A 24020-nucleotide genomic window follows, 5' to 3' on the forward strand; every position below is an offset into this window, starting at 1 on the left:
AACTCACCATTCAATCTCTAAAGACTACTTATGCCATGGTTTTAAGTGGTGTACAAAGATAATTGTCTTACAAAAAGGGTTATTATATTCAAATAATCAAAGTTTTCATAACATTTTGACAAAAAATTATTTCAATTTAGCTAAAATAATAATTACCCTGAAAACGCATCTAAAATTATAAAGAAAATCCAACAATAGTCATGCTACGCTCCAACATGCATGTAAATACTCGACTTGGACTTGATTCATTTACGCTCCAACAGATAAATACTCGACTCAATTCATTTATACCCGAAGAAAGTGAAAAAAAAAAAGACAATATATAGCCGTATAGATAAAATCAAACAACAGTCATGCTACGCTCCAATAGGTTAATTTTCGCCGTTTACACCCAAAAAAGTGAAATAAGACAGTAACAGGTTATAGTTGAGACAGAGAAGATAACATTGAATGCAATCTGTTGGGATATGAAGTTTCTAAGAACAGGAAACCAAATTCCTTGGGAAGCAGTAAACCAATATGGTAGACAGTAAGAGTAAAAGCAGAGTTCATTTAGCATCTCAATGAGATCAAATATACATTACTATTTCTCCTACTCTTGTTGGACCAATCACATTTTTAGTTTTACTGTATAAGACTATAGTAAATAGTGCTCCTTAAATGATATGTATGATAGTGGCACAAATGGCTCATTTGTGCCAACAAATGCAATAGTGGAAATAGTAAATAGATAACACTTAACACTATAAATCATGAAATTATATACTGTATGAAAGAATGTTCTCAAAACATCAGGACATCTTAAGTAGCATGTGTATGTGAAACATTGTCTAACAGTTACGGCAACTAATGTATTCAGAGCGAACTATAGCTTAGATCGGTTTTCACCTCAAATACCCATATCGACTGTATAGAATTTGATGCTATGTTATTAAGTATACTCTAAAATCTCAATTAAGAAACAGACAGCAGATTACTTGAAACAAAACAAGCAGATAAATTAGCAACCTGTAGTTAATGAAAATTTCAGGCAGCAGAAAAATGGATTATTTTGACAGTCTGACTTGCAACAGAAGCAGGGGAGTGTCAGAAATTAAACATGTAAATAACAGCTGGAAAAATTGGGACAGAAATCTCCAACCGTAGGCACATGTTGTATAGGAAAGATGCAGCTGCTTGTAATTTACTACTGCCAGGCTTGCCTATATATGATTTGCCTACTTAGGTTCATATAGCATCACCAGAGCAATTACTACCACATCACCTATATAGCCTTCTTGATCTAGCCAATCTAATTCTTTCCACTTGCTAACGCTTCTTTTACTACTACCACAAACTATGTTGCTCGGACTTAGGTACTAATGTCAGATACGTGTTTGTATTTAAGTGTCCCACTCGGCTAATTTGTGAAAAAAAATTACATGTTTATAGTCGAAAATGATTGGTTAAAGTGTCCTATTCATAATCTAATTTCGGGGAATCTGACACGGGTAATTGAGGAGAAATGAAGAGTGCGAGTAACATATGTTATAAGACTGTTTGCTACAACACTGCAAGCCAACAAAAACTAAAAAGAAGTTGAAAAGAGGAGGACATCTGTTGGAATTATTATTAAAAAAAGACAAATAGCTAAAATCTGAAAAGATTTTCTTTAAATTTTGTTTAAAAAAATCTATTTACATTAATGTCACTCGTTCAAGTGCAAGCTCATCTACATATACAGCCTTCAATTTTCAGGGAAAAAAAAAAAAAAAAAAAAAAACTGAAATCAGTTTCTTAAATAAAAATGGATAATTAGAAGTACGTTTAGGATTAGGCAAGTTCATAATCATAAAAAGGCGGCATTTCATTCATGTAGATGAAATTCACCATCTTATATGTTTGAAATTCACACTAATAGTTAAGATTTTATGTCTCATCTTATATCCCACATTCGCATCACTTCGACCCATCAACTAAAATTCAATTATTGAATGTTGTTGGTATATGTGGATGCCATAATACAACCAAAGATAATAAAATACGAAGTATAAGATAACAAAATAGAATGGAACAAAAGATCCTAATTGGATTTCTACTCTTGGAGAAGAAGAGGGAAATAGGCATAACTGCATAAGATTATCTATCCTTTAGCAAAATCATGCACAAGAAAAGGATTTAGCAAATGACAAATACTTTAACCAATTAAGTGATCGAAGTCAAGCTTAGACAAAGTCATACAATAAACCTCAACACGAATATGAAAAAATTAGAGGAAGACTTCAAGAACTTTAAGAAACATATAATCACTTTTCGATCATGGTTAATGCTCAAGGCCGCGATAGTGTAAGAGAACAGGAACTCAGGGTCCAGGGATGAGAAAGCTGATATGTTATATGGTCTAGTCTTATTTCGTGCAAACTGAGCCCCAAAATAAACTGAAAGAGCCAAAAATGTACTCTACTGTAGAGTAGATAAATAACATTTATTAATAATTCATATACTTGTACTGTTGTACACATCTGAATTCATTTCAGTCAAAAACAGTCAATTTATTGACTTGCCGGCATAGTTCTGCTAGTAGTAGTAGTATTTATATACCAATTAGCCTTTGTATATCTTATTTTTTTGGCAGGATGAACCAATGAAAGAAATAATATTGAATTTCTGAAAAGAAAAAATGCAGGAAATGAAAAAAAATAAAATAAAAAATTAAAGGGTAAAATTAACCACCAATCAGGGACAGGTTATTTCTGTATTAACCTTATCCTTCAGCATTTCTTATAATACTATTTGATGTTATTTGTGAGTTTCAGAATGCCAGAATTCAGGGTTCACATTTATAACTAAGCAGTATTCAGTAATTTTATTTCTTTTCTTTTTTTGAGGTAAGGTACACAATAACACAACAGCCTTTCATGGGGTGATGGAAGAAGGTGAGGGTGAGGATGGGAAGGACACGAAGAGCTTTCTTAATCGCACGACATTAGTCGTCTACGGAGAGGCGGACCAATTTCATCTTTTTAAGCAGTATTCAGTAGCTACAGGCCTACAGCTAATTTTATCCTAGTTAAACTTTCAATGGTGTATCTTAAAGCAACACTCGAACTGAAAGGACTTGCAAAAGCTTTCTAATGAAGCATATGTTTTTGATGGAAAAACTATAGAGCACAGTGTAGAGTTTAGTCAAAGGGGCTGTAATTCTAAGGGTGCACACCAAGAAGCAGAGCTTAAAGATGATAGAGGTTCAAGCGTACAAAAATATAACACAGGATGCAATATGGTACATATGTAATCAGCTAGACAATGTTGTAGACTCGTGGTATATAGATGATTTTATCATGTAAAAGAATTGATCCAAAGAGCAATTGAAAATGAACACTCAGACCCCTAAACAGGATGGGAGTTCATTTGCAATGTAATTATATTTAAGACAGCAGAAATCAAAAGCTTCTCAACTCGAGTTCTTGAAGATTAACAACATCCAAAAGATAAGAAAGCCAAAGAGAAAAGGGAATCTATATAACACCATTAAAAAAGCCTTTCATGATTAAAACTGTTCTCTAACATATAAAAATCATAAAAAGAAACGCACAGCTCAAATTTGGCGGCCGGAAGCTGATTATTACAGTAAACAGTTTGAAGAGAAATCAAAAGTCTCAACTTAGATCTTGGATTTAGCGAGTTTAAACCACTCAGTGTGGAAAGAACCAGGCATGTCAACCCGTTCATAGGTGTGAGCTCCAAAATAATCTCTTTGAGCTTGCACCAAATTAGCAGGCAACCTTTCCCTCCTATATGAATCAAAATAAGCAAGGCTGGAGGACATACCCGGGGTGCTGATACCAGAACCGATAGCAAGGCAGACAACCCTACGCCAAGCAGATTGACGCTCAATCATCTCCTTTGAAAATTCTGGATCAATAAGGAGGTTTGCAAGGTTTGGATTCCTGTCATATGCCTTCTTGATGCGGTCCAAAAATATAGCACGGATAATGCATCCGCCCTTCCATATCCTAGCAAGCTCTCCGAGTTTCAAATCCCACCCTTTCTCAACACTCTTTGCACGGATCAAGTTCATTCCTTGTGCATAGCTACAAATTTTGGCAGCATAGAGGGCCTGCCTAACATCATCAATCAATTTCTTCTTGTCAACAACTTGGTCTGAGAGGGTATCCTCAACTCCTCCAGCTTTGAATACCTTGGCAGCTTCAACTCTTTCCTCTTTCAGACCACTGAGGAATCTTGAGTCCAAAGATGCTGCAATGGTAGGGGTAGCAACAGATAATTCAGCAGCTTGTTGAACTGTCCATTTTCCAGTACCCTTCATGCCAGTTTTATCCAACACTTTGTCCACCAAATAACCTTCATCTTTGTCATCTTTAATTCCAAAAATGTCTGCTGTAATCTCGATCAAGAAGCTAAGAAGCTCTCCTTTGTTCCACTCTGTAAAAACATCCTTCAACTCCTCATTAGAGAGCTTTCCAACTGATTTAAGCACATCATAAGCCTCAGCAATCAACTGCATGTCACCGTACTCAATTCCATTGTGAACCATCTTAACAAAATTGCCTGAGCCTCCTTTACCAATGTAGGTTACACAAGGGCCACTATCAACCTGGGCGGCAACCTTAAGAACGATGTCCTCAATGTTCTTGTAAGCATCAAAAGAACCACCAGGCATCAAAGAGGGTCCATTTCTTGCACCCTCTTCACCACCTGAAACTCCCATTCCAAGGTAGAGCAGTCCCTTTTCCTCCATTGCTTTCTCTCTTCTCTCGGTATTCTCATACCACTCGTTACCTCCATCAATGATGCAGTCCCCTTTCTCCAAATAGGCAGACAAAGTTTTGATGGTTGCATCAACTGGAGCCCCTGCCTTGACAAGCATGATTACAACACGGGGCTTCTGGATTGAATTGACAAAGGATTCAGGGTCATGAAAACCATACACTGGAAGATTTCCTTCTTGTTTGGCTCGTTCAACAGTCTCATCAACTTTTGAGGTAGTTCTGTTGTAAACAGAAATGGGGAATCCTTTTTCAGCAATGTTAAGGGCAAGATTTTGACCCATAACAGCCAGACCAGCAAGACCAATTCTTGTTGGAGGAGCCATCACTTATACCTATCAAAAAATATAAATTATCAAGGTATAATTTTTTTAAAACATACACAAATAGAGAAGTAAACATCAAAACCAGATAAGAGAAGATAAATGGAAGGACTGCTATAATAATTAATAAATGAAATTTAGTGATTCAATGTAAAGAGTAGATAGGGGGAAAATGAGCATACTCAGCACAAAATAGTCGATTTTCTTCGTCATGCACTCATGCTATAAGCCACTGGCATTTAGTAAAAAGTGTATTTGAAGAGCTAATTTATGTTTACACTCTTCACATATGCTACTAAGAGAGCCGTAATAAAGATTATTTTCACTTTTAATTAAACTACCCGAGACCCCTTGGGATATAATTCTAATTATTTACATTGTGCTATTATTTAAACAAATTGTACTTATGTCATTTTTTACATCCAAAATCGCTACTTAACCAAACAACCTACTATGAGCTCAATACATCTAATATAATGAGCTATATGTTCAGCTAACATGTTATCAACTAATATCCAAACATAGCATTAGAGGGTATTCAGTAAACAATAGGCGAAGATAAGAGCTGATTGAAATCAATCAACGAGTATTATTTTTCAAAATGCTATAATTATCCCTTTTCATATCAATTAGTTTCCTCGTGCTATTACTTTTAGCAAAATGCACCCATGTCCTTATATCATAGTTCATAACATCCAAACAGCAAACTGCTAACCTACCACACTAATCTACCAAACACTTCTGTAAATTGCTATCTACTCACTAATATAGCATCTTGAGCAAAATAATAAATTCAACTCTTCCTACAACTTACTAATATCACAAAAGGCGCTACATAGAAACAAAACACAGGCCTATTCCTATACCAAAAGAATGTAGATCAAAGGTGGGAATTTTGACAAATTTTGATTTCAAAAATCCAGTGCCATGAACGATTCAATAACATCACATCTGCCTGATCCTTGACACTGATGGAAAGGAGCGCGACATTAAGAGTATATCCTCATGAATCGAATCAAGCCACTAAGAGTACACAATATCTTTCTCCAGAAAGTTAATCAAACTAAAGCAGGAAACTTTTCAGGCTTACTCATATTACAGTAAGTAAAGCAAAACACATATAAAAAAAAATCCAGAAATTGTGCCAATTCCATCAGAAATTCATCCAATTTTGATCTAATTTTTTTTATCTACTTGTAACTGAATGGATCTCTAATTCAAACCAATCACAAAACTAATTGAATAAAAAAACAACCCCAAAAAACTGATCATCAAAAAATTTGAAGATCACGATAGATCTTCATATATCTAAAGAAGAAAAGAAATCCTACCAACTGATTTCACAAACAAACACATGATTATTAAAAAAAAAAAAAAAAAACACTAGAAAACACACAAAATTAACAAGAAATAAAAATACCCAGATCAATCAATTCATCAATTAGCAGTGGATTATAAAAAAAGGATACGAGTAACAAAGAAAAATGATATACCTGCTTCAAAAATTGGTGGATAGAAAATGAAATGAAATGAAAACCCAGATAAAAAATAACGATTTGGGTTTTATAGAATAAATTCAGAACTATTGATGTAGAATGTAACGATGTTGAATCTTTAATTAAATAGTGAGAGCCTGAAAAATGCTGCCTTTGAGCCTTTCTCTCTCCTTCCTAGCAAGTGAAGCAGGTCAAAATTGGCTTACACGATTGAATGAATAATTTGGTATATTACAAAGTTTTTATGTTCTCATCATGGACCAACCAACCAACACCCCACTAAAGATCGAGCAGCCTGAAACGTCTCACCAACCCCCTACCCACATGGCAATATTTCAACTTTTTGGCCTAGTATTTGTTTATTTGCCAATTTTCAATTAGGAATTTAGGACATCATTGTGACGAGTTATATAGTACAGACTACAGACTTGCCCTGCTGCCCCCACATAGTCGAATATGCCCTTGTTTAGATTGAGGATGGGTGAAAGTTTGGTGTGGTTTGTGGTTTGGCAAATGGGTAATTGTGGTTTGGCAAATGGGTGTTGGGTCTTGGCGGTTAACTGGTTTATTTGATTTGTTTGATTAGTTGAAATGTTTAGTCATTTATAATGGCTTTTGAAATTGATTGTTTATAAAAATGTTTGTTAAATTAAATTGTTGGTTGTTTATTAGATAACTAGTGGAGTAGCAGAAACCAAATTACCAAACACTTTTTTTTGGCTGTTTGACGGTTTGACCACATAAAAAAAGCTAAAAGCTAACAAAAAAAAGCCTACCAAACATGGCCTGTATGTAGGGCCGTAGGGGTGAGCATAACAGGGTACCTTGTAAAAATTCCAAGAACCAGAACCTGTTGCAACAGGTTCCTCAAAATGGGAACCGGAATCGGAACAGGTTCCTGGAAATTGGGAATCGAAACCGGAACCTGTATTATAATATACTCACTAACTTTTTCGCGTATTTTTTTTTTAAATAAAAACTGGTTGGTCACTAATTTATAATGTTTGCAACTTGCAAATAAGACAAACTAATAGTAGTTTTCTAACAAATTTAATATAAAATTTTTTATAATTGTAATTTTGATATTTATTATTTAAAAATTGAGTAAGAATTAGTGTATAATTTGAAATTAAGTGATACTTTTATTAGGTACAGGGTACCCTACAGGTTCCGGTTCCAAAAAATTAAGAACCTGAACCGGAACCTGTTACAACAGGTTCTCTAGTTTGCTACCCGAAATCGGAACCTGCGGTTCCTAACAGGTTCCGATTTCGATTCAGGGTACCCTGATTTTTTGCTCACCCCTACCTGTATGTGTTAAAATGAAGTTTTAATTTAGACTTAAAAGAATTTTAAATCAGTGATTAATCGAATCGAATTTAGATTATGCTCCACTCCATATGTTAATCATTCACCCACTCAGTTACAAATAATCAGCATAAGGTAGATTGAATCATGATTAGAACTTTTTTCAATCAAACTTTGCTCATCAAAATGAATGTTTTTTGGTCTTTCAATCTAATTGAATAGTTGATATAATTGGTTGGTTGTATTAACAAAATTGATTAGGTGGTTGTATTAGATGGTTTTTAGCTCTTTAAATCTATTTTACCAATCACCAAAATAATTTATTACATAAACTGCCTAACAATTTCACAAATAAAGCTAGGAAACAAATCTTTTTCAAATCAATTTATTGAATTCTAATAAGTTCTTTAATTATCTATTGTCCAAATACCAAAAATAAAGGCTCGAACCTCCCACCCCGCGACCATTGGGCCAAGGCACCAGGATGTCTCCCTCTTACCGCAAACAATTGGGCTCACTGGCTCAACACACCTTTCCTGCTTTTCCCCAACAACACAATAACAACCACAATTTTTTAATTTCTAGCAAGAAAAGAATATATTTTTTTAAATAACCCCACTAAAATCCATGAACACACAAGACATATCATCATCCCATACCATTCAATTTCAACCATATTTCTCCTTTTGCAACCCAACATTTAGCACCCAAATACAATGCTCCTCCGCTCTAGCATTGTATTCACCCCTCTTCCATCACCCTCCCTCCGCCTTACCAAAACTCACCCTCAAAGACTAACACTCCCTATCATTTCAGCTCAACTCCCTACAACATCCTACTCCGTGTCCGACAACGCACTCGAATCCAAAGGCTTTACCCTTCACCGCAACACTGATGGCCTCAACCTTGATCACCTCAACTCGGTCTTTGTAGCCGTTGGGTTTCCAAGGCGGGACCCGGATAAGATACGAATTGCCCTCGAACATACAGATTCTCTTATATGGGTGCAGTACAATAAAACACAAAGGCCAGTGGCCTTTGCTAGAGCAACAGGGGATGGAGTGTTCAATGCTATCATATGGGATGTTGTTGTTGATCCTGTATTTCAAGGAGTCGGGTTAGGGAAGGCAGTCATGGAGAGGATACTAGAGGAGTTGATGCAGAAAGGGATTACGAATATAGCGCTGTATTCGGAGCCTCGAGTTCTTGGGTTTTATAGGCCGTTGGGGTTTGTTGCAGACCCTGATGGGATTAGAGGTATGGTGTACTCTAGGAAACAGAACAACAAGAAGAGATATTGATCTTGTTACGTTATGTACATGATACATGAATACTAATGTAGTTATTAAATTTTTTTTTTTTTTTTTTTTTTTTTTTTTTTTTTTTTCACAACAGTTATTATATATGGTTGTTAGTTGTTACAGAGTATGTTGCAGAGTTTAAAGTAAATGTGATTCAAGTAGTTTCGATCAAGAGAATATAAATATACAACTCTAAGAGACCAACCAATCTCATGCTTCCGATGTTTGATTAACAAAAACACAAGCAGGAAGTTCTAATCACCATCTAGTGGTGGATGTTGCATACATAGTCCATAAGTCCTCAAAGAATTGCGGTCAAACTCTTCGATTCTGGCTTCTGCAGAACAAATTTTAGCACTCCATAGTCCAGACAGCCACCTCAAGAAAGCCATGCTGAAAAATTAGTTGTAGAATAGGACACATTCGCTGAAATGGCTTTGGAATAATTTGGCACGAATCGGATGAACCAGTTACAGGCTTACAGCTCAAGAATCAAACATGTAGCCATTGTCAGTCTGTTATCAATATATTGAGGTGGCAGGGAAGGCAACAATAATTAACATATACGAGTACTTGTATTTCCCATCTACATACTCCAATCATTGCAAATTCTGTTCACAATTACACAAACCAAAGTAAGGTGAATAAAAGCTTATGAATGGTAGAATCACTAATCTGCTTCAACACATTTCTATCTTAAAAAACAATAGTAATATAAAATCACTCTCAATTTCAACCTGTTTTGCTCCTAGAGACCTGGACTGCCTCACATTTATTCCTGAAAGAAAAAGGGTACTGATCGTATGTACACAGGGCGCAGCAGGATCTGTTGCTGAAAGAAAAGGGTACTGATCATATGGACACAGAGCACAGCAGGGTCTCTCAAAGCAACTCACTCATCCTTCAGCTGCTTCTTACGCTGCTTCAAGTATGTACACTCATATTTAAATTTTAACTGTAAAAAGTGATGCTAAAACAGCCAAGGAAATGGCTTAGACTTCCTTCGATAGTTGTGGTGTATGAGTTGGACAGGCCTTACATATTTTTAGGATAGAGTAATGCAAACTCATGTCAAATCTGAAAATGATTTCATATTGGGATTTGGAAGAGAAGACAAATTTGATGAATGTAATGAATAGAAAGACATTGCTTAAAACCTCCCATCAAATTGGTAAATTGAATCCAATTGCCACTAATAGATTGGCTAAAATATGAAACTTTTAGCAATTAAATTACTATCAACAAAAGCTATTATTTCTTTATACTCTTATCAACTGATCAAAGTATTACTTCATTCGCATTGACTCTGGGTTTGACAAACCTCAGCAGATAGAATACAACCGTCATGGGTTCAGCAATATTAGTCTATGGAACCAAAGTGAAACTTCCATGGTTACCCACCATGCTAAAGCTGTACATGTCTTATACATTAGATGTAATTCTGTGCACTTTTGTTTACTTTTTAGTTCCTAGAGTAAATTTATGTAAATGATTCAACTGAAGAACTTCTATTATCCAACAATGGAAAGTATCGTAGATAAATGAATTACACTATGCAAGTCAAAATGCAGAAAGCTACCAATTTTCCAGTTTGAGCCAATAATGATCCCTTTAATATGCAGAAAATAAGTTCATTACTTGATTATGCATTACTACTTGCAAGTTGCCAATGGCACAGCGAAAATTAGATATTATAAGCATTTTGCAACTCTCAATTTCAAAATAGGCCTAGATGATGCATTGTTATTATGTACTTGGTGCTGTCAAAGTAGTGATAAGGCTGTCATTTGGGAACCCAAGACTCCATGTATTAGGTTAGCATGGTCCAACCTTTCCAGTCAGACAAAAAAAAAAGCCCTAACACAAGAGAAGAGTTTATACAATGCACAATCAACAAAGGACATTTTGATAAGCAAGAAGCAGTGACCAATACGTAGCTAAAAGATGCAGAGAGTTGCTTACATAAAATTTTACATTTATCCTGATTAATCTGTAGGCATCCCTTTCTCTAGATTACATCACAAAGTGTTGATACAGTTGCAGTATTAACTTCAATTAGATAGATTTAAAGAATTTGGTTGAAAACAAAAAAGTTACATTTGAAAAAACGTTTTTAATCAGGCCATAACTGTCATGGACTACAAATGTACAATGAAATGTCTACTGCAGAACACATAAGACTTTGCATTCCCCACCCTTTCCCCCACCAAAATCCATACAACAAGAAGTGAATTTTTAAAATATAGTATTTAATAGGATAATAAAGGAATGCATTGTAACAGCTTAGTCGGAGAAATCAGGCAATGTTGGGGTATATTTTTTCAATTTTCCTTGCTTATATAATCTGCAGTTTAGAAAAAAATAGTGTTCCTTCAACAAATGTTAAGCATTTAGTTATGAAGAGAAACCTCGAGGGGACTATACAGGAGGTGTTTAGTTTTTTAGTAACTAAGCAAAGATTTTTATACTTTCCAACTCTTGGACGCACCAGCAATGGAGATAGGTGACTCATGAGGATAAGCTTTTGAATTCATAATAGGGAAAAACGACAGTACTTTTCAACAGGATAACAAAGGGAATGGAGACCAACACTTTGGTAGACTGCTGTTTAGAAGAGATTAAAAATGGTGGTCGAAACTCTAAACCCAGCAGTTTAACCTAGAACGCTAGAACCCTATATTTTGTACACTTGAAAATACAGATGCCAAGAAACATAATGCAAAGGATTTTTCAATAAACCAGGAGACCAGGGATCTACAGAATACTCAGACCTTATACTAAGACAGATTACAGGGGTGTATTGGAATAGGGAGTCAAAGAGTTTCAAGTATGGTGTAACGAACTATAGAATACTCAGACCTTGAGAAAAGGATTTTTTAGGCACTGTTCTACCACAGCTCATATTAATAGGTTTGTTTCAGCAACAAAATAAGTTAAACAAAACATTCAACAAAAATATAGTTGAGTTCAGCAAAAGCAATTTCATTTTTACAAAAACTTGTGCAAAAAAAAAGAGGGGGGGGGGGGGGGGGGGGGAGGGGTTGAAGTTGTAACTTTCTGCACATAAATTTTAGCCCATGTATTGAGAAAAACTTTTCATATAAGTTAACACAATGTTTGGATCATTAGGTTGCTTTCCTTCTTTCAAGCACACACTGCTAGTGGTTTGAGAAATTCAGAGTACTAGCCAAGTTTCTTGAAACATTTATTTTCAAACTTCCGCAGCATTTAGTTAGATTATCAATCTTTTCTAGTTCTATTTTGTTAGATCTAGCAGTGTATAAGTGTTTTATATTAGTTCTAAAAATATTCCTTTTCTACCAAATCTGAACACATGGAAGCTCTTTTATTTACCTGGATCAGTGTAGGCAGATCGCCCAGCTCCAGCAGCAGCTCCAATGAAGATGAACAGATTAGGAAAAGCAAGTGTTAAACTGTTAATCTCCAATCCAAAAGCAGCATCCTTGAACACACACACACACACACACACACACACACAAAAATAACCTGTGTGTGGGCTGTGTGGCTAATGCCCTTCTAATCTGGTTAGCTTTACCATGGACTCCTCTTCACAAAGAGTAATTCAAATAAAAAAAAAAAAAAAAATATGCGAGCAGTCATGAATGAATACGAAGAGTCATGAAGCTAACCTGTGTGTGGGCTGTGTGGCTAATGCCCTTCTAATCTGGTTAGCTTTACCATGGACTCCTCTTCACAAAGAGTAATTCAAATAAAAAAAAAAAAAATATGCGAGCAGTCATGAATGAATACGAAGAGTCATGAAGCTAACCTGTGTGTGGGCTGTGTGGCTAATGCCCTTCTAATCTGGTTAGCTTTACCATGGACTCCTCTTCACAAAGACTAATTCAAATAATCATCCATCACACTGTTAGGTAAAGCTTCAGGTACCAACCATAAACTAGGAAGTCCAACTGAGAAATCCAATCAGCTAATGCTGATAAAGGCATTAATGATGATGACAAAACTACCACAAATCCATCCTTTGAAGGATCAGGAACAAGCTTTTTCTTTGACTTCCTTTGACTTACCATACAACTTCCTCATCCTTTGTCCCCCCTAACTCATTAACTATCCTTAATGCAATTCCGAAAACTAAATGGAACAGGTAAGGAAACCTGAAACTGACAGCAAGCATAGAAAAATGTATCAAGGGCTCAGGAGAAAATATCCTCTCTCCCACTTTGAGATTACCGTCCCATACTCGGGCACTGAAAGAAGAAGTCAAGTGATAGCTTCAAAACAATGCAAAGGTATGCAGATTTTCAACAGGACTTCCCCAATTGTTTATGCCACCATTATTATCATCCTTATCTTGATTTCCTTGCCATTGTTGTTATTATTATTGTTGTCATGATCCCCGGACTTCACTAACAAGTGTTACACCTTGAATGCTTCAGTTGCAACCATACTGTAAGGCTTGCAAGCAGTTGTCTTCGGCTGTAATAGTAATTCAAGTGAGGTCTGATGCTTCTCTATTATGATATGGCTTTGGCTTGAATGTGAAAATTGCCTAATTATCCAAAGGCAGTACTGCAGAAGTTCAAGTGCAGCCAGCGCATTACATTTACAGCTGCTATCTTTAAAAGCAAACAAATGTAATCCTGCTTATCCAATGTATTTAAACTTAAGAAAACCCATGATTTTATTGACTTAAGTCCTTCCCAACTTCCCATAAGATCCACAACCCTCGACTTAAAAACCGGAAAAATGCAACCTGCCATAGAGAAACTCAAATCACTCCCTTTCTCTCAAGACTACTTACACAACAAACAAATGAATATGTTGATACACACCTCAAGAAAAAGGTAGGCTCCTTACTACTAATAAGATTATTTTTTTAGAATAAGCTTCACTTCTATGTTCTACTATGTTCCAAAAAGGATGATATCCAAGATTCTACCTCCCATGATCATCCCCAAGACTCTCTTCCTTTATTTGCTTCTATCATATGTTATATGCTTTTGCAACGACATTTTCTTCAAGTCATTTTTAACTCTCTTTATCAAAGTCATCATCCTATGACTCTAGATCCTTCTTTTAAAATCCCATTACCTAAACTAACACAACTAATTCTCCCTAATTCTATCCTCAATAGCCACAATTCCAATTTCCTACAAATATCAACAAACCTATTTCGACCCCTTAAGGTGTTCCCACATATCAATCTCAACGTACTACTCACATCTTCTTCAAAATATCTACATACAACATTACAAATAAGAGAATCAACTATCCCAAAATCCAAGACTGTTCTTACCAAATTTAACTCCCAAGAGTGAAAATCATTTTCTTCAATACAACTAACATCCATTTCCTCTCCTCTCATCAATCTTCTTCCACCCACTCCAACAGTGAAAACCATTTTTACAATTGCGATTTCCCAAAAATGTTTTTCATCAAAACAAATGGAGCCTAATTGGTAATTGCTTGCAGAAGTAAGCATTCGATTTTACACTGAAATTCAAGATTTTACCAAATAATGGAAGTAATCCACAACATGAAGATTATACACCTATTCTAAATATCATCAATTGACAAGGAACTGGCAATGATTAGGTTTAAATGACCAAATTAGCAATTTCACATGAAAATAACAGCTAATATTGCATTAGCATTCAAATATCATCGAATGATTAAAAAAAATGGTAGAATTTATGAGGCAGTTGAAAAAAAAATCAGCAAACCTTCCAATTGCAGAATTTATTAAATTTGAGAGTGAAGAAATACATTCATACCTTGATCATACTATGTTTAGAATGTCTGTCTTCTTTGAAATGTCGAGAAATTTGTGGCAATATAAAGCGATTATAGTGTCGATTGTGAAGAGGATATGTGTTATTTACTTGAATTGCTCATGTTATAACCTGAATTCCGCCATTGATGAAGGTAGAGGTTATTTGAAGTTTGAACTTTGTTGATTAGGTCCGGCCCATGGCTCGACCCATGAATTTTGTGCCGGCTAAAGTTTTCAAAAGGCCGGTACCGCTCAGGCCCACTTGTCATCGTGCCGCACTTGCGGAGCTAAGTAAAATTGCATTGATTTTAGTGTACTTTGTTGTGGCGGGGCCAGCCATGCCATGCCTTATCGTGCTTCTCTCAAATAAAGGAGGCCCACGGCCTATACACACAGTAACGTGCCATACCGAGCCTACATCATGCCCGTGCCCATTTCGTGTCGTGCCGTGCTTTTTTCGTGTTGAGCCGTGCCGAGCCTCGAGCCCGGCCAACCCAGTGTCATCTTTCTAAACATCACATCAAATGCAATGCTGTACTGTAAGAGTGCGTTCTATTCACCTGATTTTTACTTATATGAACTTATCTTATCTGAACTTATTAGTCCTTATTAAAACTTATTTTAGTTATAAATTAAACTTAATAAGTTTTGATTAACCCTTATCACAACTTATCTGAATTTATTTTTCCTAAACTTATCTTATCTAAACTTAATAACCCTTTTCTGAACTTATTAACACTACTGAAATAAGTGGAAATAAGGTCAACAAAACATGGCACGCGGTGAATGCATAATTTTTGAATGCTATAGAGGTAAAACCGCTACTTAAGGGTTTGTTCGGTATCATTTTTGCCCCAAAAGTTTTACTTGAGGGCTCGTTGTATCATTCTTGTTTGGTATTTTTTTTTTATTATTTTTTTATAACTTTCGATTGTCAGTTTTTAAAATTATTATGATTTTAATAAGTTTGATTAATATATATACTCCATATGATATGATTTTGAAAATCAAAAAACAAAAAAAATACGGGTTCGTTTGATCTAGGGGGGGTTCATTGAACCCACAGATTTTTTTGAAAAAAAATTGTAAGTTTTAGTTTTTATTTTTTTTTTAAAAAAAAAGAACAAAAAAAGGGTTAAAAGAAATTTTTGTGAGGTAAATAACTAAATGCACAACTCTGGTGCATTGGTAAGGGAGTGGGTCTTGGAGTAGCAAAACTTCTTAGATCTTGGGTTCGACTCCAGCAGCCGATTTTAGTTTTATGTGTAATATTGATTTTTTGCAATAGAATTATAGGTTTAAAGAAGTAGTAATGTAATAGCACGCTTTCAAAAACTCAAAGAATGCTTTAGTAGGTTTTTTTTTTTTTTTTTTTTTTTTTTTTTTCTTTTTTTATTGTGTAATCCATCCATTTGTAATAAAAAAATTTGAACTGATGTATTGAATATTTAATTAATATATGATCATCGTTTTTTTTTTAAGATTCCGAACCCACAGTTTCGAATTCCTGGATACGCCACTAGGCATCACTGTGGTTTTCTGTTTTTTGGTTTTTTGTTTTTTTAAATCATATGATATATATTATGTAATGAATAAAAAAAATTAGTCAAATTTATTAAAATTATGATAATTTTGAAAACTGACAACCAAAAAGTGGAAACACCTTTTTCTTGTTTCTTGTTTCCTGTTTTTGGTTTTTAGTTTAAAAAAAAAAGAAAACTGAAAACAAAAAACAATGCCAAACAAGCCCTACATTGTAATTTTCAATTAGTTTTTATTATATTGCTCATTTTATTATCAAATGAGTAAACAAATACCTTGGGTGCATCGTGTACCCGGGTTTATATAATAATCTTTCTGACATAGTTGGGAGGAAATAGAATATGGAAATATTAAAGTATGTTAATTGAAGGGTCCATTAAGAGGGAAGAAATTAGTAAAATATTGTGAAATTAAAGTTTTCAAAAAAGAAAAATGGTGTAAGTAATTAAATATGGTGGTAAAAAAAAAAAAAGAGTAAGTAGTAAAACACGGAAGAAGTAACATTTTCTGATCACTTTTTTTTTTTTGTCTGCACTGTTGAAGTGCATATATTTTTACTCAGTTAAACTCAATTGAATCTATAACATAAAAAATTTATATTAGTAAAATGTCGTCGGATTTGTTTAGGCACAAGTGCACAACCATAATATTTTTTTTCCTTTTATAAAGAGTACTATAAATGAAAAGTAAGATTACAACCTAAACTAAGTAAAGAAAGAAGATTACACGATAGAACATTGGGGGTCGATCAGACCATACAACTTCTTATGATTAGGAAACCAAGTATATCCGATATGATGGGACAAAATGCTATTCTTTTAGAGCCGCTTAACCTACAAAACAAAGAGTTAGTACGTAAAAAGCACTAGAGACCTACTTTGCAGAGTGGCATATTTCCTTCTAAACTTAGGACCAAGAGACGAGACAAAACCCAATAGAATTTCAAAGGAGGACGCTGTTGGGTGAACGAAAGTCTACAGATGGGAAGAAATGGACAAAATTGGTAGGAGTGTATGTCGACGTAGCTTCACATGATGACTCAAGACTTGCCATACCTATGGCTGGATCTTGTTGCATCAAATTTGGAGTTGTTTCACACATATCGTGCCCTTTCACAGGGGGATGACTTAACTCCATTGGTATATAACCTTCTTGAGTTTCAACACTATCTATCTTACTTAAAGGATTGACTACACGGATGGTAATGAAATTCTTTTGGAGAGAACAATATTATTGTACTATTCGCCCTTTGGAAATCGCTCCATACATTGTTGGAGTGAGATGCAAATAGGAATCATATCGCTTCCGGCTTGAGAACCGAAAACTTGACCCTGTCAGATTTGGGTTTTTTGTTTCCGAAATTCCCTTCAGGACACAATTGTTATCTATAATGTTGGGCCTAAGATCTTGGTTGGTAGGGTTAACTTTACCCTCCAAATCCAAAGAATCGCTATCAACATTCTTTTTCATGTTGGTGTTGTCTTTCACACCTATACACCTTCGAACACGACCATCACCACGAGGTCCACGACTATGTCCTTCCTTTCTTTACCCTTTTTTCCCTAAATTCCTACTATTATCTTTCTTCCCTCAATTAACATAATCTCTAAACTTCTCATTATCCTTTATTACTGCAAGTGCCTCATCAATGAAATCCAGAGTCCAACCCAATAAGGATATCACCTCCTTTAGTTTTTGTTGGAAATTAGTGTTTTTAGGATCTAATTTAGTTACTAGACCTTGATGCACATTGTTGTAAAACTCTAATTGTTGTGAATTTGTGATACATACATAAACACGAAAAATTGAGCGTATAGTGTAACGATATAAGTAAAGATGTTTCTGGGCTAGGCCATTCCGAAACCCAATACGACCCAACACAAAAAAAAGCACGGCACGGTACTGTGCGTGTGGGCCGTTGGTCGGGCATGTGCTGCCTTTATTTGGAAGAACCACGATAAGACACGACACGACAAAAGTATGCTAAAATCAATGCAATTTTGCTTAAGCACGCAAGCCCGACACGATGGTACGTAGGCCTGATCCGTACACGGGCCACCTTTTGAAAACTTCGGCCTAGCATGCACGACATGGTACGAAACTCGTGGGCCGAGTCATGGGCCGGGCCTAGCTAATCACAAAGCACGTGGCCTGGCATGACCCAACACGGCTAAGAGCCATCTTTAGATATAAGTATGTAGTGGTATTAGAGACTTGTAGATAATGTACAACTTTGGCCTTAAATAAATTGCATTTGTCTCTATCATAAAGTCAAATTGACCAGATTTTGAGATCATTTGAAATAATGTATGATTGGAAAATTCTTTACTTATGGATTGAAGCAACATTAATGCATCCATCAATAAAATAAGGTCACTACCTCTCACTATCTAATGCCAATTATATTATATACGAAGTAATTAAGGAGATTAAATATCAATATTGAAATTCATGCATATAATACATAATTGAAACATTATTCCATGACAATGCAACTGACAATACATTCAAACCTTAGAAAAAGGAAAAACAAATCAGACACTGAGATTATTATTCTTTCTTGCAACAATCATTCACGTCAAGAATGATTAAAGCAAAAAAGTGTTAAACAAAGAAAACAAATTTGACTCCAATTCCATGAATCAAATGTACACCAAAATCATACTTAAATTTGAGGTCTGCTCCAACAATAAAAGGAACAGATATAAACCTGTCACCTAATTTTAGGCGACGGCTTCGAACTTCATGATCATAGTAAATGATACGCTTCACATCAGTTTCCCAACCATTACTCTTCCTTGTCGCGACTGTGATAACCCACCAATGCTCGCCATCAAAGTCTCCCATATTAACCGCGACAGGAACTACAGGGAGGGATGATGTATCCGGCTTGGTGTGCACTGGTGTAAGTACCTCACCAATTTGAACTGTCCCACCATATTCTTTAACAGCATTGCTGATGTTAAACTCAGTTTGTGCTTCAGAAGAACCAACAGCGAAATTTTTAGCAGGGAAGGGAACTCGAGTATGATGCACGATTTCAGAAAAGAAATCAACACAATTCTTTTCATCAATCTGAATATCAGCATACTTCTGCAGAATTGATAGCTCTGCTTTTTCTGCAGGTCTGACATTGGACTCGCAGTCCTGCAGACTGTTGCTTCCTGATGCAAGATTTATCAGCTGAAAGTTAGACCAGTTGAACAGGCTTCCGATCTTTTGATACTGCTGTTGGAACTCAGCAGCAGTATCATGATCATTGCCCTTTGGGGTTCCCATGGTGTTCAAGTAACAGATGCCTTCGCGGTTGACTGTCAACCGCGAATGTTGAAGCAGATATATCAGTTTCGTGAGATCACTTCCACTGATCTCCTGGTTTCCGATCTTCAAGCTATTGTAATCATCAGTTGGCCCAATAGGGCCTTCATAACGGGTCAGATCTTTTTCTTGGAATGTATCGATGTTTTCTTGATCAATCGACAACTTATAAACCCACAGAGCTTCTGTATCGACACAACAGATGAAGTATTTGTCAGAACTCAATTCGAAAGCCACCATTTTTTTTTTTTTTTTTTTTTTTTACGAAAGTTTTTAGGAAGCTGAATTTGTGAAGTTGGATTTTTGTTTTAGACGTGAAAAGAGTGAAAAATAAAGCACTGGAAGAAAGGAAGATGAAAAGAATGCACTACAAGAAAGGAAGATACATACAATATATACTGGATGTGAAGGTGTTTGGTGTGTGGCAGACTTAAGAGCTAGGGTAGAGATATATAAATAGAGAAAAAATAAATATTACAAAGGTTAATTATCACCTTGATACACAAAATATGTTAATCAAGTGGTAAAGTTACAACTTATTAATTTTTTTTATTATTTTTATGGAATTTTTGTAGAAAACTACCTTACACAAGTCAATTTTTTTGAAAAACTACCTTATTTAAAAAAGTGTTGTAAAAAACTACATTTTAAATAATAAATGTTGTAAGAAACTACCTTATAAAACAAAACAATTAATGTTGTAATAAACTACCTTTTGCCGAATTATTGCATTGAAAAAGTGACTTTAATGACCCATTTTCAATCATTTTTCTCCTTTTCCCACCCAATTTTTACATAAGCCCCCTTAAAACCCCTAATTCCCCTTTTCTTTTATTGTTAAATTAAGCACATGGTGGAAACTTACAACATTTAGTTTTTATAAGGTTTATTTCAAAAAAAAAAAAAAAGTTTTTATAAGGTAGTTTCTTACAACAATTTTTTTATAAGGTAGTTTTTCACAAAATTTGATGTATATAAAGTAGTTTTTCACAAAAAGTCCTAATTTTTTTTTAAATAAAACCCCAATGGGGCTTAAAGTTACAACTTTTGTATAAGGAAAAATGGAATCTAAAAATCCAACCTTTTCGAGGTCTGACAAAAAAAAATCCAACCTTTAATTAATCTCACAAAAATCCAACCTTTGCACCCCTCCTTCTCCTAAAGATCCATGACCTATTAAAACAGGTTAACTTGTAAATTTTTCGGTTTCTTCCTTCCATATTTATGACCGTTGCAGGAGGGGAGTTAATTTGCTCATTAATACACCTCCGTTCTTCTCCCTTCCCATCTCTTTAAAAGCTCTGCCCCCTCCTTCAATTTTTTTTCTCATTATTTCTTCCTTTCCAAGCCTGAATCTTTTATCCAAAGAAAAATGGCAAGTCGTCTTTCTGTTGGGTCTGGTTCCTCTAGGTCTAGGGGAAATTATTCCCCTGCAAAATTGGTGTGCTACCACAACGAGTTTGCGCCGTTGAGGACTGTTAGCTATGACGGTCCAACGAAGGGGAAAAGGTTTTATGGGTGTTCTTACTGGCCTGTAAATGTTTGTTTTAATTTGTTTAATTTTTGTTGCGATTTTTGATTTCAATTGCATGTTCAATTTGGGGTTTTAATTTGTTTAATTTGTAGGAGCAGAAAACTTGTGGGTTTTTCAAATGGGCTGATGAGGTTGATGACGTTCGTGATCTACAACAAATTGTTATTGAGAAGGAGGAAACTATCTCAGATCTGGAGCATCAAGTGGATATGCTGAAGCAAGAAATGGAAGTGATGAGGGACAAAGTGAAGAAGCTGAAGGCCAAAAAGGAGAAGCTTTTCGAGGAGGTTGAAGAGATGGGTATGAAGGAGTTATGTCTTCGTCGTGTGCAATTACTAGATATATAAATGGATCAAATTATGGAGATAATTAATTTCGTACTTTTAGGTCGTCGTTTTGCCATAGCTAGAGGTACTAACGATCTTTGGACTAGTAAAATAGGCCAAAGCCCAATTGGACGGATCCTATAAGGTCACACAAAGGGGCTAGATCGAGCATTAGAGGACGAGGCCCATCATGGGCCTCATCACTCTAGGTGGCCGGCCATATAGTGGATTAGAAGGAGTTTTGGGCTTCGTGCCCTAGTCTAATTATAATGAGATTATAAATAGACTAGGTGCCTAGGTTTGCATGCAAGTAAGCAATTGACTGATCAGTGTGATCAAACCCTAATTAGCAAACACGAAACCCAACCCCTCTCATAGTCCTCTCTCTCACGGCTCTCTCCTCCTCCTAGGCGCCGGTGGTGTGTCGCGGTGGTGGTGGTTCGTGCGGTGGTCGGTTGTCCATAAAGGTGGTGATCGCGGTTTTCCTCAATCACTCGACCAATCTAGTATTGGTGGACGGCTCGTTCGAATCTCGTGGACTAAGTAGAGGAGCAACGCTTGGGGCTCTATTCTCTCCCTGATTTGCCTGTCGAATAGCTTCGTGGAATTCACGCGTCAAAGGTATGATTATGTGTCTTGTGTGTTATGCATGTGATTCTTGGGATTGGTACTTGATTGAATATGATTCATGTTTTTCCGCTGCGTAGTATCTATAAACTCCTACAGTGGTATCAGTTAGCCTCTTGCATGAACGCGCTAGATCATAATAATACGATTATTTGATGTCCACGTTAATTTTATAATCAATTAAGAGGAAGAAATTAATTTAATTATGGTTCAATTATTATATTTAATGTGATTAAACTTTTGGAATCGATTAAATGTGATTTAATTATGCTCAAAATAGCCATGAAGAGACCGAAATTTAGCCCTAATGTGTTCGAAATTTTCGAACCCCCTAACCCTAAATTTCGAATTTTTCGAAATTTATAGCCCTAGAATATGATTTTTGTGCTTGATTTTGATTTAATTCGATTTATTTTATGATTCATAATTTTAATCGGATTGATTTATGCATAAAAGTGTTTTGTGTATGATCATCAATTTAATTTTAAAAGTTAGAATTAAATTGGGATTAATTTTATGATAAACCCTAATTTAAAAGTTGAATGTGATTTAATTTTAATCTTATGGACTGATTTAGTTTAATTATGATAAGTGTTAATTTAATTAAATTAAAACACAAAAAAAATGTTTTAGATGGTCGACAACCGCGGCTGGGTGGCGCAACCACGGCGGCTGCCGACCAGGTGGCAGTCCGAGAGGGAGGGAGGGAGGGCAGGCGGTCAAGGGCGGCTGTGGGCAGCAGCGTGCAAGCGTTGCACGACTGGTGCCACGGCTGCCAGAGCAGCTGCCCGCTGCTGCCTTGCGGCAGTGGCTGCTGTTATGGCAGCCAGCCACCGTGGCTAGCTTTGGCTAGCCAACCACGGTGGCCGGCGGTGGTGGCTTGCGGTTTTTCAAAAAAAAAAAAATTATCTTATTTTAAAATTATTTCAAGATAATTATGAATTATTTTGGGATAAAATCAATTTTATTTTGGATAAGATATATAGAATATTTTGAAAATATGATCTTTTATTTTTAAAAGTTAAAGTTGGTTTTATTTGGATAAAATCTTTTATTATAGGATAAAATCAAATATTCAAAAGTTGTTATATTTGATATTATCCATATTTAAAGTTGTTAAATTGGTAATTATCCTAATTAAAGTGGTTAATTTTGGATAAGATTGATTAAGATATTCTGAGCATATTCCAAAAGGATAATAATTGATTTAAATAACGTGATTATCCCATAATTAGATTAGGATATAATTGATTTTAAAATTATTTGATTGGCTAATAATTAGGATAGAATCTCCTAAATTTGTTAGGATAATCATGAAAGATTAAATATGATTTATCTTTCTAGATTAAAATATGATTTGATTCTATCTCATGACTAAATTAAATATATGATATTTAATAAACGGTCATGAATAATATATGATATTATCTAATTATGATTAAAATATAAGATATTTTAGGAAATGCGTTGACTTTATTATGAACATTCGATGTTGTAATTTAGACAAGCATGTTAAGTGATTTATTATATGGCACTTTTATAATATATGATATTATGTTGCTATATATAGACTAGTATGACCCATAGTGTAACACCCCGGCCCCAAACAAATTAGGGAGGGGCCTATTGTCACGAAATGCGCATCGAGGGCCAACAACTGTCCCCACAGACCAACACGAGTCCTTCCGGCGCATTTTGTCCTCACTCATGCGCACCCCGAG

General features: G+C 35.4%; 2 protein-coding genes and 1 long non-coding RNA gene across 4 annotated transcripts; 1 reads left to right on the forward strand and 2 right to left on the reverse strand.

Moving 5' to 3' along the window:
• Window positions 1–3331: 3331 nt before the first annotated feature.
• LOC145558485 (6-phosphogluconate dehydrogenase, decarboxylating 1-like) lies at window positions 3332–6946 on the reverse strand. Its single transcript, XM_081619745.1, has 2 exons — window positions 6586–6946; window positions 3332–5104 (listed from the first exon to the last, which is right to left on the reverse strand). The coding sequence occupies exon 2, from the start codon at window positions 5093–5095 to the stop codon at window positions 3644–3646; it is 1452 nt and encodes a 483-aa protein (XP_081475871.1). The 5' UTR covers window positions 5096–5104; window positions 6586–6946; the 3' UTR covers window positions 3332–3643.
• A 1602-nt stretch (window positions 6947–8548) lies between these two features.
• Window positions 8549–9244, forward strand: LOC145558490 (GCN5-related N-acetyltransferase 1, chloroplastic-like). Its single transcript, XM_081619756.1, has one exon. The coding sequence runs from the start codon at window positions 8613–8615 to the stop codon at window positions 9195–9197; it is 585 nt and encodes a 194-aa protein (XP_081475882.1). The 5' UTR covers window positions 8549–8612; the 3' UTR covers window positions 9198–9244.
• Window positions 9245–9326: 82 nt separating this feature from the next.
• On the reverse strand, window positions 9327–15112 carry LOC145558499 (uncharacterized). Of its 2 annotated transcripts, XR_014092505.1 has the most exons (3): window positions 14954–15112; window positions 12552–13748; window positions 9327–9808 (listed from the first exon to the last, which is right to left on the reverse strand). It is a non-coding gene; the product is annotated as an uncharacterized LOC145558499 (long non-coding RNA). The 2 variants fall into 2 exon arrangements; XR_014092503.1 differs by lacking the exon at window positions 14954–15112 and having other exon boundaries at window positions 12552–14034.
• Window positions 15113–24020: the final 8908 nt, after the last annotated feature.

The sequence above is a fragment of the Chenopodium album genome, chromosome 1 (genome assembly GCF_948465745.1).
Source record: "Chenopodium album chromosome 1, dcCheAlbu1.1, whole genome shotgun sequence".
Taxonomy (NCBI): domain Eukaryota; kingdom Viridiplantae; phylum Streptophyta; class Magnoliopsida; order Caryophyllales; family Amaranthaceae; genus Chenopodium; species Chenopodium album.

Coding starts and splice junctions, on each gene's coding strand:
- LOC145558490 (XM_081619756.1), top strand. CDS start 8,613: ATGCTCCTCCGCTCTAGCATTGTATTCACCCCTCTTCCATCACCCTCC.
- LOC145558485 (XM_081619745.1), bottom strand. CDS start 5,095: ATGGCTCCTCCAACAAGAATTGGTCTTGCTGGTCTGGCTGTTATGGGT.